The sequence below is a fragment of the Pelophylax lessonae genome (genome assembly GCF_965119305.1).
Source record: "Pelophylax lessonae genome assembly, chromosome: 2".
In the NCBI taxonomy this organism is placed as follows: Eukaryota; Metazoa; Chordata; class Amphibia; order Anura; family Ranidae; genus Pelophylax; species Pelophylax lessonae.
The window spans coordinates 625,917,332-625,933,303 of NC_138769.1; the positions used below are offsets into that span (position 1 = coordinate 625,917,332).

A 15,972-nucleotide genomic window follows, 5' to 3' on the forward strand; every position below is an offset into this window, starting at 1 on the left:
AACATTTCAGTGGCCGCTAGTACATCATTTAGACCCCCTCCTTTGTTTCTCCTCAGCCTAAAATAGCTAATTACATACAACATGAATTGCTTAATAAAGCCCATGTAAACGTTCAGTAACCCTCAGCAACCAATCAAAAAAAAGCTCTGACCTGATGTGGCAGTAGTAAACGGAAATCAGAATGTTTTTCAGGATTATTGTACTTTGTAGATAGCATCCGCTCTTTGTATTGCTGTCCTTAATAAGGGTGTATGATATTTGTCACTACAATGTTAATACAATGTTTGCGTTTTAAGGAGCAATACTGCTATAAGCGAATACTTGTACCATTTGCATTGCTGATATTTTGATACAACAGCCTTCTTCCTGGCAGTCTAGGTGATATGAAAGAGGACCTGGCAGATATTAAGAACAGTCTATGCACAATCTATGCAAATGTTCTCAACTTCAGTCTGCCCCCCTACCCCCCCTTGGCAATCCTCAGTCATCTGTATTTACATACTACTTGGGGGGGGGGGGGGGTTAAAACCTGCATGCATGCCAAGCACAAGGGGAAACTGAGAAACACCCCTAGGCCTTAGGGTATTGGGTGTTGTATTTTGGGGCTAGTACATAGAAACAGGTCCTCATTATTATTACCTCTGTAGAGTACACAAAACCTAAATGGGAATGGGGGGGGGGGGAGGGTTATATATTCCTTCCTTAAGCAAAGCCTTAGCAGCAGCTGTAGAAGTAATATACAGAGCTCTATGGCTCAATACACAAAGGCATATAGTAATGGCTTAGCTTTGTGCCGCCAACTCAAAATGAATACAATCACGTTTGGCCTGCATTCCCTGGTCTTCCCAAGTCTTTACAAGCTCTCAAGGCTTTTGCGGTATCAGTACAGCTACATACTCCAAAATACGAACCACACAGTTTACAAACAGATTATAGACAAGCTAAGTCCAGTGAAAACTACAAGACACCCTGAAGACACAAAGAACCCTATGTACAGAGAAGTCAAAAAGAGGAATTCTTTCTGTACCATCCACACCAACCAATCAACATGAAAATGGCACACAGGAATGAACATTAAAAGAGGGAACTGGTTTCTACGGCCAGCAGAAGCGATTTTCCTTTAAACATTTTCACACATACTATGAAGGCCTTTAAATGCTCCATGAGGAGAACGTGGTTGTATGTGGAAATAGGATGATCAATGTAAACTGGAGCTATACAGTACAAACATCCACTTCTAAATAAGTGCAAATTCGGAAGTTTGATACCCTTCAAAATGCAACTTTAGAATCCTGCTCTACCTAGATGGAGCAGTGTTACCGAACGGTTATATAATGGTCACTCACAAGGTAGAGTCTTCAGTCCATCTAGCTAAAAAAAGCCAATCTAGGCTTTTCTTTCTCTATTGACTGAGTGGTATTATGCCCAATGACAGCCTTTTATGTGCTAGAAGGGTTTTAGTGAACTCACAAGGCACTTTTAGCACAGTTAACATCTAACTGACTCTCATTTTAGCAACTCCAAACTCCAGACTGACAAAGGAGGGCTCTTCTTTTGATGGCTCCTGTGAATATTCAGTATAGCGGTTGTCTTTTGCAGTGTTGCCATCTATGGTTTGAACAGAGTCCTGCAGGGGGTGAAGAACTTGTTCCTTCTCGTAACACGGAGATTGTTTCAGTTTGGGAGACTGTGTTGTAGGAGAGGTGATATACTCTGTGGTTGGAGAGTTGATATACTCTGTGGTAGGAGAGCTGATGCAGCTGTTTCCAGCATATTCACCTCCTTTGGTAAGATTGCTCATTTTCTGCAATAAAAAAGTGTTACAGGTTATCTTTAACAGCATTACTGTAGAGCTTATGTAAGGCAGCAATTAAGGTGGCAGTTATATGGGGGTTGGGAAATCAGGATGACTGAAGGACCTGAAAACATGCAGATGGGGTGAACTTTCTCGAATGACTGTAGGCACCTTAAGATTGTATATAGAAAAAGGGGGCAAAAGGAAGTACAGACAACATACACCAACACCCTTTGTATCCATGTCAATGTAGAGGCGAGGAGAAAATTGGATCAGGAAATGCTCTCAGGCTGCTAATTTTAGCAGAGAACAACAGTAATCAGGACATGGTATATAACCCATCCAATTGATGTTTCTCCCAGGCCAGCTGTCATCTGCCTCATCCATAAAGGCTAACTGTCATGTCATAGCTGAAATCAGGACTAAACAAATACTGTATAATGAAAAAAAAGTTTTGCCTTACTTTAATTAGGGTTGCACTGATAACCGTTTTCAATCGGCGAGTACAAGTACCAATACTTTTACTCGCTGTCAAGTACTTGCCGATACCGAGTACTGATACCTTTTGCGGTGCGGTTTGCTTCTATACAAAATTAATGGGCTAAAATTGCACTGCAAACCAAAAAATCGCATGCGATTTGAACAGGAATGCTGTGCGATTCCTTTCCGAATCGCATGCGATTTCCCCCACAGCTCCTATGTATGTGAACCCAGTATAGAAAGGGAAGCGCCATCTAGTGCAGCAATGGGCAGTTTAATAAAAATGACATAATCACATTAAAAAGTACATGTAACGTAAATTCCAAATCTGCATGATATCCCTGTCCCATGATGATAGAAAACCACGGCCGCTGGAGGTGCTCACAGGGCTGGAGGAGAAGTTCTGGGGCCCCTGTGGGTTTAGGGCAGAAGTAAAGTCAACTTGGGGGTGGACTGCCTATACATCTCCTCCTGCCCTGAGAGCACCTCCAGTGGCCATGGTTATAACTATCATCGGCGGGATGGGGACACTATACCAATGTGAATTTTTACTAGATATGTACATTATTGTGAGTTGTTATAACAATTTGAATAAACTGCCCATTGCTCTACTTGATGGCGCTTCCCTTTCTATACTGGGTTCACACAAATAGGAGCTGTGGGGGAAATTGCATGTGATTTGGACAGGAATCGCACTGCATTCTTGTTCAAATCACATGTGGTTTTTGAAGTGTGATTTGCGCACATTTGTTTTGTATGGACGCAAATTGCAATGCAAAGTACCGGTTCCGATATCAGGAGCATTCTCACAAGCACTCAAGAAAATACTCGGTATCAGTGCATCCCTACTTTAAACAATCCCAGCACTTTACATCTATGCATTTGTAGCTGTAGATGAATATCTTTAAATAAAGGTTTTTGTGCCCGGAGTTCATTCCCCCAATACTTGCCCGATGCCGATCCAGCGATGTGCACGAGAGCAGCTTCTCTCCCGGGTCTCTGCCTCCTCGTTGGCTGACAGACAGCAGTGGGAGCCATTGGCTGCCATTAATTACAGCCAGTAAAGAAGGGGGAGCGTGGGAGTGGGGCCAAGCCCAGCTCTGTGTGTCTTATGGACACATCAAGCTGGGCTCGGGAGCAAGCACTAACGAGTGTCTCCATAGCAAGCCGCTTGCTATGGGGGCACTTGGAGAAGATGAGGAGCCAGGAGCACCAGCGGGGGACCCAAGAAGAGGAGGATCGGGGCTTCTCTGTACAACACCATTACACAGAACAGGTGAGTATAACATGTTTGTTATTTTTTTTTAAAAATTACTTTTAATATTACTTTAAGTGAAGTTACACTTATATTGTAGAACACAACAGCCCCCCTCCCAGTCTTATATGCACCCACTCAAATCCAGAGAAACTTTACCAACTAGATCACAAACTCACTTGCTACAGTCTTCCTGACCAGGCCAGCACATGCATGACTAATTCCAAAATAGAATGAATGACAGTGCAGAGCAAATGTAAAGACCCAGCTAGGAAGATTCTAACAAGCCAGTATGTGGACTAGCCACAATATCTTCCCTGATTGGGAATAGGCGAGAGTAAGCCTTGGAGGGCTTTGTGGGTACAAGGACTATGAAACAAGTGTAACTGAACTAAAGGTACAGTTACACGCAAAAGTACATACGTCATTTCCCGAACCATGCTGAGCAAGCTGCAGAATTCTGGTACCTACAAACTCCTGTATAAACCATTACAAATCTTCTAAGCACCCCAGAGGAGGCCTGACATCCAAATGCTTTAATATATTTCTAAACATTCTGGTGTGGAGAGCCAGCATACACCTTTCTGCCTCCCACACCTTCCTAGTGGCCAGTAAACCTATCCATCATAACGACAGGCCTATAACAAGGTGCAAGAGGGGTTAACAGCTTTCTCTCTGTCAGAAAGATTTGGAAGCTATGGGTAGCCAGTATAGAAAATGTTAGTAACTGACAGGTGTATTTTATTACCAAAAAAAAAAAAAAAAAAAGCCATACTGCATGTCAAGCTATACAGAATATGGCTAGAGGTCTCCTTACCAGTTGTAGTTGTTTCAATTCATCCTCCAAAGCTTTGTTTTCAGAACTTATTTTTACAAGTAAATTGGCAACAGACTGTCTGGGATGCAGTGTCAAGTCAAACTGGTGATACATGTTCCTCCAGAATCTGTTCACAAATGACAGCATTAAAGACAATGATAATATTTAGCCTGTGACAGGACACATAAGACACATGAAAATGTGTGCTTACTTGAAGCTGGAATGGATGGTGTTTGGCTCCAGGACTGGCTGGCTCTTGAGGGAATTTTGATCAAACAAAGGATTCTGATATTTGCTGCGTTCACCAAGAAGATGTGCCCACAATGAGTGTGTCTTCTCCTTTAATCTATACAAACAGGATAAAGGTGCTGAATTATCTAAATGGTGTTTGAAATAAAATCTGCAATCCTCTTTTTCTACTGTCACAGTAATAAATACTATTTTGGTGATGCCAGCTGAGAAAAAAAGATAAAAAGCCACAACGAGAAAAGCCTTGGCAGAAAACTATATGCACAAATAGGTGAACACCAACCTGAAAGACTCACTTTTACTCAAGTTTTCATGAATCAGATGCACAATATTGAAGATATGTGGTATAATAATAATGCAAACAAAAACTTTTAAGGAATCAACTTTAAAGGAGAAGTTTATCACTAACCTCCATACTGCAGCACCCGTCTGATGCTGCAGCTGTCCCCTGCCAGCTTTAAGCCAGAGAAATGGGCAACTGCTGATTGCTCAGTTCTCGGTCCAGTTTTCCCGAAGCAGAGAGCGGTGAATGACAGTAATGGATCTCAAATATGTGCCACAAAGCATTCACTGGAGAGGCACAACTGGCTTTGACTCTTGGCTGAGTGCTGAGAGCCAGAGCCAGCTGTCAATCAGGAAGCTGGGTGGATCCCATCACTACTGGTCGAGATCCTTCCAGAGCCTAAAGTGGCTCTGTGACGTCAGCTCACTCTGGGTCATAGGAAAGCAAAAGTGAGCACACCCCCCCCTGACCCAGGAGAGAAGTATGGCCAAAAAAGCTTTGGCCACATTTCTCTTTTAAATGCTGCAATGTAGACACTGGCAGTCAATCAGGTGTCAGCTGTCAACTGGTTAGAAAACCTAACATTTGTTCAGTGGGTGTGGGCAACAGTCATCAACACTACTGGGTTTTCCCATCCCCTAAAGATTGTTAATGAGGACTTCACCTCTTCCACCGCCATTGAGTATTTGTGGCTTCTGTGGGCTTTGCTCTAAATCCACAGCTTCTCAATACACACGGAGGTGCCAGAGCCAAATAATCCACAAGGCAACCTGGGCAGAAACCTAATGCTCAGCAGATGTACAGGGGGCCCAGATACAACCTTCATTCTCTTGCAGTAAACCATAGGTATAAGGCATTTGGTCAAAGTTGTGCATCTTCCTATAATTTCACAAGGATGGATCCACTTGAAGGCAGTTGGTATCTGATGAGTTAGACCTGTACTGACAATGGTCATTGAGCAAATTTCTGTTCTTATTGCACTTTTTGATGTTAATCAAAGGTATGGGGGCAGGATAAAGCTGCTACCTTGCCTAAGGACCACAAAAGCTATATTGTGCACACTGGAAACAAGTAGATAAATTGGAGGATTATGAATGAATGAATAAAACTTGCTTCCATAAAATAAGCATGAAGTAACATTTATTATGTGGCTATAGATAAAGTACACTGTCTAGATAAAAACAGTCATGTGTGAATGACACAGTTTAATTTAAAAGGTAAAATCCCAAGTCTCCTCCAGCCTCAAACACTAAATGGAGGGCCTAGCACTTGTGATGGAAATGGCTCAAGGTTCACATACCAGCTGGAAGGCACATGAAGGCTGGCTAGGACCAGCTGTTGGTGTCCCGCAGGGAAGGCACACTTCAGTGGGATGTGTAGTAAGAATGGATGGCCGCTCGCGGCAAGCAAAAAGAGATGCCACAATTTTGTCACCATCCTGCGAGCGGCCATCTTCCTGGTGGGCTCCAGCCTTACTACACACCACACTGAAGTGTGCCTTCTCTGTGGGACACCAACAACTGGTCCTAGCGAGCCTTCATGTGCCTTCTGGCTGGTAAGTGAATCTTGAGCCCTTTTTCCATCACAAGTGCTGGGCCCTCCATTTAGTGTTTGAGGCTCAATGATACTTGGGCTTTTTCCTTTTAAATTAAGACTGTGTTGCTCACACATGACCGTGTTTTTATCTAGACCGTGTGCTTTATCTATGGCTACACAATAAATGTTACTTCATGGTTTATATGGAAACAAGTTTTATTCATTTATTCACCATCCTCCAATTTATCTAATTGTTTCTCACAGATACTTTGACATTACCAGTGCACAGCATATAGCCTTTGTTTCTGTTTTCCATATCTCCATTCCACCAGTGGATTACGTGCAGCACGGTTTAATAGGATGCATGTTACTACCACATATAACTGCTAACCCATTCTATGGTTGAGAGCCTTGGGTCTGTTTATTGCATTTTATATCTTGCCTAAGGTCCTATACTCCTTTAATTTGTCTTTGAGAGGTGCTATGTTAACAATCATGCTTAAAAATCTTACAAAGCTACATGGATGTATGTATGTATGTAAAAACACCTAGACAAGTTCCTCCTGGACTAAGAATGTACACTACACTGAGAAAGCACCACAGGTGGTGCACAAAAATAGTAGAAGATTTTGATAGAGGAGACACACAAAGACGCTTCTACCAAAAACTTTACTTGTTGGATATATTTTATTACTGTTTAGCCCCAAAATTAGGTCTTCTGCATGGGTAGCCAAGCACAAACCTCTTACAAGGCCCAAAGCTGGCCTAGTAAATAGAAAATTGTCACTGCTTCCGGACTACTTGGGGAAGGCACCTGTGAGCACCCTGTATCCAATAGCCTGCAGAAATTATGTTTAGCTGACTGGTTAATAACAAACATCTCATGTCCTGATCTTTTTCTTGCCCCAAGCAGACTGCCACTGACACCAACTGCAGTCTAAGGCACCCAGCATCAGACTCTCTTCTGCCCTCAAAAGGGGTGCATGGCCAACAGGGATACCACATTTTAGCTTATGCCAGCACACCAAAAGTTAACCAAAAAAATAATAAGGTGCAAAAAGAAAGCATATTCACCAACATTTAAGGACCATGCTGGACCCCTTTTCTTAAGGTGAAAGTCACAGACGTGCTGGTGGATATGCTTTATTTTTGCCATTTCTTAAATGTGCTCCTTAACTCAGGCCAATAAAAAAATCTATGATTGTAGCAACAGAAACATGTAGGGAAGTTTAAAATGAAAGGGATGTGTTAAAGTGCACTTGCTCCTATATATTTGTTTTAATCCTCACTTACCTGTTATCTGTCATGTTGGTTTGTCCACAATTCAGATACTCATCTGCCCAGCAGATCCAGCATAGTCCTGCTGCGATCTGTTGTCCAGTTGCCCGAGTCTGGGTCCAGGGTCCATCTTGGCTCTCTTAACTTATCAGAAGTCAGCTGCCTCTTCTGGATTCAGACAGCCGACCCCCAATAACATTCCCCAGCTTTGCCTACCAGCTGCTGTATGTCCCTGCTCCTGTAACCTCCTGGGATATGTGATGGGGTAATCCCAGGAGGCTCTTGCCTAAGTGAGAATGTTTATGGGGCTGGACAGAAAAATAAAAAAGTAAACCATTATAAAAAAAAAAAAAAAGAGGCGGCCATTTACATTGCAGATGAGGAGTCCAGAAAGCTAAGTTGATCTGAAGGGTAAAGATACACTTTAAAGTGGTTTAGTGATTGATAAAACACTGTGTTATAAACAATTTAAAATTTTTAAAAATAAAATCCTGTTTTCAAGTTTTTCATCTTTTGTTGAGTTTCCTCAGCCTCCTGATCTTTGCAGCCACTTTTGGCCCACGTGCACTCCATTGATGGGTGCATGGCCTTTTTCAGGGTGGGATTCCTGATGGTGATAACAATGGACTATATCAGCAAAATGTGTTTAAATGGACCCTTGTAGTCTTCATCAGCCTGTGTGACAATAGAATAGCACAGCTGGGGGACAGAGTGTTGTCACCCTATGACCGGAAGTGCCTGAACAAGGACATTTATGGCAGCATTGCCAGGAATTATTATATAGTAAAAGATGTAGATGTAAAAAATTTAAAATAAGCTTTGAAATTACATTAACTTGTTAACACATATCAGATTTAGCGATTGGGTTTACATCTAATTATTAAACAGACACCTGGTAGTAATGCCACATTAAAGTATTAAAGACACTGACAGGAACAGAGGAGAAATAGGCCACATATAAACATTCTTTTGAGGGGCTGGCGGTACTTTAATTTCCTCCTAATCACCATCTAATTAATCAGGAAACCAGCCCGGTTTCCATCAGCTAGGGTGACCTTAATCTGAGACTTTTCTTTAATCCAGAAACATATCGTTTTAGTACATTAACCTAATTACAGCCAATTACCACAACGCAGATTGATGAAGCATTAATCTGTCTAAACAAAGCGATCCTGCCACTTCAGAAATTCACAAACATGACATGTTATAAAACTAGAACTAATAGCCGGCTTTAAGAAGAGCTACGGCTAGTTACTAATTGAGCTATAATTGTGCCAATTATGAAATTACCATAGATGAATGAACATATACTGCCACTATTAAAGGGCAAGTTCACTTAACTAAGCTGTGTTCATTATTATATCATGTGATTGTTTTCTCACATAAATGCTGCACTGTGTATATACGGGTTCACTTTAATCACTTCACGCCGGTGGTATGCAGAATGACAGGGATGGCTCTATTATCCTGACTGGGCATCATATGATGTCCAGCAGGATAAGTGGCACGCAACGTGGCGACTGATACTGCTCTGACACATCACATCTCCGATCCCGGTAAACAGCCTATGACGTAGGCTCTTTACCATGTGATCAGCTGTGTCCAATCACAGCTGGTTAGATCATACCTCAGGGTAAGAGCGACATAAGAGTTTCCGTTATATATGACCATTCTGTCTGTTATCTTGATAAAGGGTGCCACAGTGTCCTCCAAATATCACATTGCTCTAATGAAGGTCCAGTAAAGAATTGAACTGAACCCTGGTGTGCTGTTTCTTTCTGTAACAGATCTCCATGGTACCACTGTTGCAGAGTTAATTAGGCCCCAGCTCAAAGGTAACTGACTGGACATCCTCTCTTTCAAACAGCTGCAATGCTTCCTGGGTAACATTTTCAGTTTATGATTGATTTTATTGGTCATTTAGACTTGGCTATTAAAAAGCACAAATGTCTAACCCATCCTAGGGTTAATTCCTTTGAAAGCAGTCCCACAAGATCATAAACTGCTTCTAACCCACAGCAACCAAATAGATGTCTTCTTTCTCTTTACCTGACTACACAATGAAATCTGATTGGCTGTTGGTGGAACTGTACCTGCACATAGTCAATGTACTTTGCACTTCTTCAAGGTAGAAACAGTTGTATTGCATGCAAACAGATGGCATAACCGAAATGCAGACTTTTTTACCCAGAATGCATCCCTTACCTCAATTCTTCCCGCTCCTTTTGACAATTTCCTATGAAGTTTCCAAACTGACAGGAATGTACATGCTCGTGTATGTGGAGAAGGAATGCTTCATTAAACTCAAAGGCCTGAGGAAACTGCTCAGTGAGATGCCAGGCGCACTCTAAAAACTGAGTGAACACAGGAGAAACCTCCTTAGAATCACCATCTAATTGCCCACATCTGAAAGAAAAAAGAGAGAAAAGGCCTTTCAGAGGAAATATACATCTCCATCCACAATAAACAATATGTACTTTTACAGAGCTAAAATGTATCCTTTTCAGATAAAATACGCTCTTAGAGAGCCATTACATCTGTGTGGAGGAGCGCAGCACCTGACTAACAGAAGGGGGTCAGAGAGGTGAAATCTAGTCACACAGCATTCAATAAAATGACCTTTATCAACCCTGAAGAGGGACCCATATGAAGCACTCTTGTGTAAACCTATACCTGACCTGACTCGTACACAACGTCAGTTGGCTCAGCATTTGTTTACAGCTACGAAACTGACCATTGCCCGATCTTGGAAGACCCCGTTGCTTAGTTTTGAGGCGGTCAAGAACCGTATGAATGATATCCTCGTTAATGAAAAGTTGACTGCGATAGTTTCTGATTCCCACGCCAAGTTTCTTAAGGTGTGGGACCCTTGGATCTCGAACGTTGCCCCTTCCAGATTCCAGACCACCCTTCTCTCTCTTTAAAGCCTCCTGGACGCTCGCCCCGCAGGACTCGTTCCCCCCTCTTCCCCTTCCCCACCCTTTCTCTAGTCTTCTTTGTCGTTTTTCTCTTTGTTTGTCCTACTTTTTCACTCCTTCTTTCTCTCTTTTCCTTGTCTTTTCATGTTGTTTTCCTTCCTGGCTCGGTACTCTCAGGCCCAGCCCCTGTTTGCTCATTGGAACGTAATAGAACTTTTCATTTTGTTAGTCTTCCTGCTTTGTGAAGCACTAAGGGATTTTAGGTCCCTATTTATGCATTTCCACTTGTTGATACCCATTATTTGGTCCGTGATGTTTCCCGGTTGGCTCACGCCATATGTCGGTATCGTGTTTTGCTGCCATCTGTTCCCATGCGTTCCATTTTCTTTTGTCTTATTGTACACATGTACCATGTTTTTGATGTATGTTTATGCCTCTTCTTAAAATAAAAACTTTTGTACAAGAAAATGACCTTTATCAAAATTATAGTAATATAATAACAGAAATGTATTTACATCATCCTGTGAGCTATAAAAGCTCTTTTAGATATTCAGATGTTAGAAAAGTAGAATGGTTACTGATGAAAAAGGAGTATCAGTATCTGCCTCCATTGTAGAGTAAACAGAAAGAAACACAAAAACATAGACTGACAGCAGAAAAAAGACCAAGTGGTCCATCGAGTGTGCCCCATATTTTTAAAAATGTATTTATTTTATATACTGTATAGTGTATGTGTATATATCGTATATAATCGAGTATAAGCCGACCCGAATATAAGCTGAGGCACCTAATTTTACCACATAAAACTGGGAAAACGTATTGACTCGAGTATAAGCCTAGGGCGGGAAATGCAGCAGCTACTGATGAATTTAAAAAATAAAAATAGATACCAGAGCATGCGGGCATGGTACAGGAGAGGAAGAAGCTGTGGGCATGGTGCAAGAGATGCAGAGGCTGCGGACATGGTGCAAGAGATGCAGAGGCTGCGGACATGGTGCAAGAGATGCAGAGGCTGCGGACATGGTGCAAGAGATGCAGAGGCTAGGGGCATGGTCCAGGAGATGCAGGGCTGAGGGCATGGTCCAGGAGATGCAGGGCTGAGGGCATGGTCCAGGAGATGCAGGGCTGAGGGCATGGTGCAGAAGATGCAGGGCTGAGGGCATGGTGCAGGAGATGCAGGGCCGAGGGCATGGTGCAGGAGATGCAGAGGCTGCGGACATGGTGCAAGAGATGCAGAGGCTGCGGACATGGTGCAGGAGATGCAGGGGCTGCGGGCATGATGCAGGGGCTAGGGGCATGGTCCAGGAGATGCAGGGCTTAGGGCATGGTGCAGGAGATGCAGGGCTGTGGGCATGGTGCAGGAGATGCAGGGCTGCGGGCATGGTGCAGGAGATGCAGGGCTGCGGCAGGAGATGCAGGGCTGCGGGCATGGTGCAGGAGATGCAGGGCTGCAGGGATGGTGCAGGAGATGCAGGGCTGCGGGCATGGTGCAGGAGATGCAGGGCTGTGGGGAAGGTGCAGGAGATGCAGGGCTGCGGGGATGGTGCAGGAGATGCAGGGCTGCGGGCATGATGCAGGGCTGAGGGCATGTTGCAGGATATGCAGAGACTGTGCAGGGGTCTTACTTACCCATCCCCGAGGTGTCTTACATTAAAAAATGGAGCCGCCTGGCGCCAAACGTCATTGCACATGCACCGTCTGCCCGAGAATGGGCGAGTGCATACGGGCTTTCCCAAACGGCAGCGGCGCATGTGCAGTGTACATGTCGGGCCGGCCGCCGCTGACGTTCGGTCAGCCCCAGGGAGAACAGGTAAGTGACTTGAGTATAAGCCGAGGCTTATTCAGCATAAAAAATGTGCTGAAAAAGTCGGCTTATACTCGGGTATATACGGGATATATATATATATATATATATATATATATTTTTTTTTTTTTTTTTTTGTCCTATTATAGATCTATGTATATGCTTGTCCCAAGCATGTTTGAATCCACTGATGATTGACTCGCTACCTCTGCTGGAAGTCTATTAAAAAGCATCCAACTACTCTTTCAGTGAAATAATACTTTCTAAGATGTTAGTGATCCCTGAAAACTTTTCTCTTCATAGAAGCCTATCCTACCAACACCTAACAACTGTTCTTTTATTTTCTTCATCAGCTCATTCCCCACAGTTATTGCCTTTTGTATCACTTGATCCTCCCTCCTAGACTGTAAGCTCTAAAGAGCAGGGCCCTCTGATTCCTCCTGTATTGAACTGTATTGTAATTGTACTGTCTGCTCTAACGTTGTAAAGCGCTGCGGAAACGGTTGGCGCTATATAAATCCTGTATAATAATAATTTGTTTTGAGCTTTCCTCCTGCTAATTTGGCATCATGTTGCTATGTTCTCCATGTTAGCTTCATATTGAAAATCCTGCCCTCCTGAACCTTATTCACCCCATTGATGTACTTTGTACTTAAAAGTTTCAGTCATGTCTCCCCTTTCCCTCCAGACTGTACATATTAAGCTCCTAAAATCTCTCTCGATATGTTTTATCCCCCAGACCTTTCACCATTTTTGTTCCCGGTCTCTGGACTTGTTCTGTCTTATCAATATCTTTCTGTAAGTGAGGTCTCCAGAACTAGACACGGTATTCTAAATGAGGTCTCACTAAAGATCTATATAGGGGAATTAGGACCTCCCTCCTCCTGCTGGTGACCCCTCGTGATGGTTCCTAGAATTCTATTTGCTGTTTGAACTGCATGGCAACACCCTGATCATTCTGAAATCATCTGAAATAAGTACTCCAAATCCCTGTAGTGCTGGGCAACACTGTACCCTCTGTAAGTTGTATTCTCTCAGGGGATTCCTTTTTCCTAGGTTGAAGATTGAACTACATAGTCACTGCTTTGACCAATCTTCCAACAATATCAAATCATGTTCCATGTTAGACACCTCCAAGGATATCAATCCTATAATACTTTATGTCATCAGAAAAAAGACATACCTTGTCCAACAAACCTTTATTTATATCACTTACTAATACTGTATATTAAATAGAACAGGACCCAGTACAGAGCTTTATGGTACGCCACTAGTAACTCATCTCTGTTCCAAGTGAACCCCATTTACAACCACACTCTGATACCTATCCTTTAGCCAACTGCATATCCACTGAACCACCTAAGAATCAAGTCCGAGCTTGTACAACTTTTGTTTCAGATCATTATGTGGAACTGTATCCAATGCTTTGCTGAAATCAAGATAAGCCAAGTCCTGTAGTACCTGTGTCTCTAGAAATTCTGAGAATGAACCTTTGTAAAGAAAGAACATACAGATCAGAATTAAAACAAATCTAAATGAATGGGGAACATTAATGGCTCATTCACACCTCTTCAGGTTTTAAAGGCACCTCAACACACCTCATAAGCACGCGCATTTTAGAGCATCCCCAATGCACAGCAACCCACTACCGCATGTTGTGGCACCCTGAATCTAAAAAAAATAGCGTATGTCTGATTTTTGGTCCATTTTGGTACTTTATCAGTTCATAAAAATGAATAGGCTACTTTTATCTCCTTCCCGCTCCTGCCTCCTGGCCCTTTAAGTGGATCAAAATGCTAGGAGGCAGAGGTAGGCATCCCGATTATAAGCCCCCTGTGATTGCGGTCAAATGATCGGAAAGCTTCTGATTGCAAATACATATCTGCAGCTTTCTGTGACAGTTTAGTTACTGTGATGAGAGCGTGGAGGGAGCGTGCTCTCATCACAGTAAACTGTTTACCTTGGAAAGGTCCTTGATGACGCCCTGTGGGAGGTCAAAACGCGCTGATGCAATTTCCAGTTCCCAGACCTAATGACGTCACTTCCAGTTATCATCGAACGCACACTGGTTACGGCTTCAACCCTGTTTTGACCCCCAGACTGGAAAGCTGTGAGTCCATTACTTTTGGTAAGTGGGGATACAGAAGGGGAGTGTGCCACATCACTAAGTAAGTTTGGAGCACATCAGCACTTATAGGAAGATTGGGGACAAGAGCACTTTATCATATGGAGATGCCGTTTACATATTATATATTCATTTTTGATCGGACGTTTTTGGACTTTTTTCTGATTTTATATGTTTTAGTATAATTGCAAGCGCTGTATCTATTTATTTTTATGTTTACAAGTGTTTTACACTTTGTGCACAGCAGCTGCAGATATTTCACATTTATTCACTGTATTGCGAGTATTTAGATCATTTACAATGCACCAAGACTGACCAGTAAGAATGGGCCATTACCAAACTTGTGCAGGACAGAAAACAGGCTTGCACTCTAATTAACCAATCGAGCACAATGATTATTTTCATACTTCTGCTATGTTCCGCAATAGCTACATAACGACAAACAAGTGAGGTATATATTGTCTCTTTTTGGGGGGAAAGCAAGGATTTAATTTGGTGATAATTTCATCTAAGATATTCTAAAAGCAATACAAAAAAAAATGATACATTGTAATTAGTTGTTCAGGAAGCCACAACTAGTTACATTGTATCAGAATTTCTTTATACTGTAAAGCAAAACTTAAAGCAGACCTTCACCTATAAAAAGGGAATTTCCACTTTTTCTTCTCCCCTCCCTTCAACTTCTCTTCCACTTTTGGAAGTTTTTTTTTAAATTTCTGGCAAGTACCCACTTTCACTTCTGCTCGGTTTGCCTAGGCAAACAGAATGGAAGTTTGCCCCCATCCCTCCCTGGGTGAAACCTGGGACACATCAAATGCCCCAGGAGGCTGTGGATGGAAAGCGCAGCACGACTTGCACATGTGCAGGAGGAGACGGTTGTGAATCCAGAAGCAAGATGGTGCCCTGAAGACTGGCAAACAACCTGCCCAGGCAATGACATTGCTGGATCCCTGAACTGGTAACTGTATGTTTAAGGATTGTCAGCGCCTACAGTTATTGTAACTGCTGACTTAATTTCTTGTACACATTCCCTACATTCCTCTTTAACTCCCAAAAGGAGTTTGATTTAAATCTCTACTCCCTTCACAAGCATAAATGCAGTTTTTTTTTCTACTACTGGCCGGCCCCCACTACCATTGAATGACAGAATGATATTTCCCTGGTCCTACAGTCTTCTGGGAATCCTACTGTACATCACATCTTCCTGCAAGATCAGGCACAAAGAGTGGCCAGCGGGTGGGCTCAGTACATCATTGGTAGCTGACTGCCTGAAACCGGAAGTGGCAGGCAGCCAGATGACTTCTGAGAGGATCAAGATGGTGGTGCTGGACCCAGTCTATGTCAGCCAAACAGTGTTTAACAATGCAGGATTCGCTGTGAGGTTGAGTATGTGTTCTGAAGAAAATGTAGCAATACAAGTAAGAGGAGAAAA

The 15,972-nt window shown here is 42.7% G+C and overlaps 1 protein-coding gene across 1 annotated transcript in view; it reads right to left on the reverse strand.

The window, feature by feature from the left end:
* Positions 1-678: 678 nt before the first annotated feature.
* Positions 679-15,972, reverse strand: part of MTMR6 (myotubularin related protein 6) — a 97,116-nt gene continuing 81,822 nt past the window's right edge. The window contains exons 11-14 of the mRNA XM_082246682.1: positions 9,899-10,099; positions 4,559-4,693; positions 4,348-4,474; positions 679-1,804 (exon numbers count right to left, since the gene is read on the reverse strand). Coding sequence (XP_082102808.1) covers positions 1,496-1,804; positions 4,348-4,474; positions 4,559-4,693; positions 9,899-10,099 — 772 coding nt within the window. The 3' untranslated portion in view covers positions 679-1,495. The remainder of the gene's footprint in view (positions 1,805-4,347; positions 4,475-4,558; positions 4,694-9,898; positions 10,100-15,972) is intronic.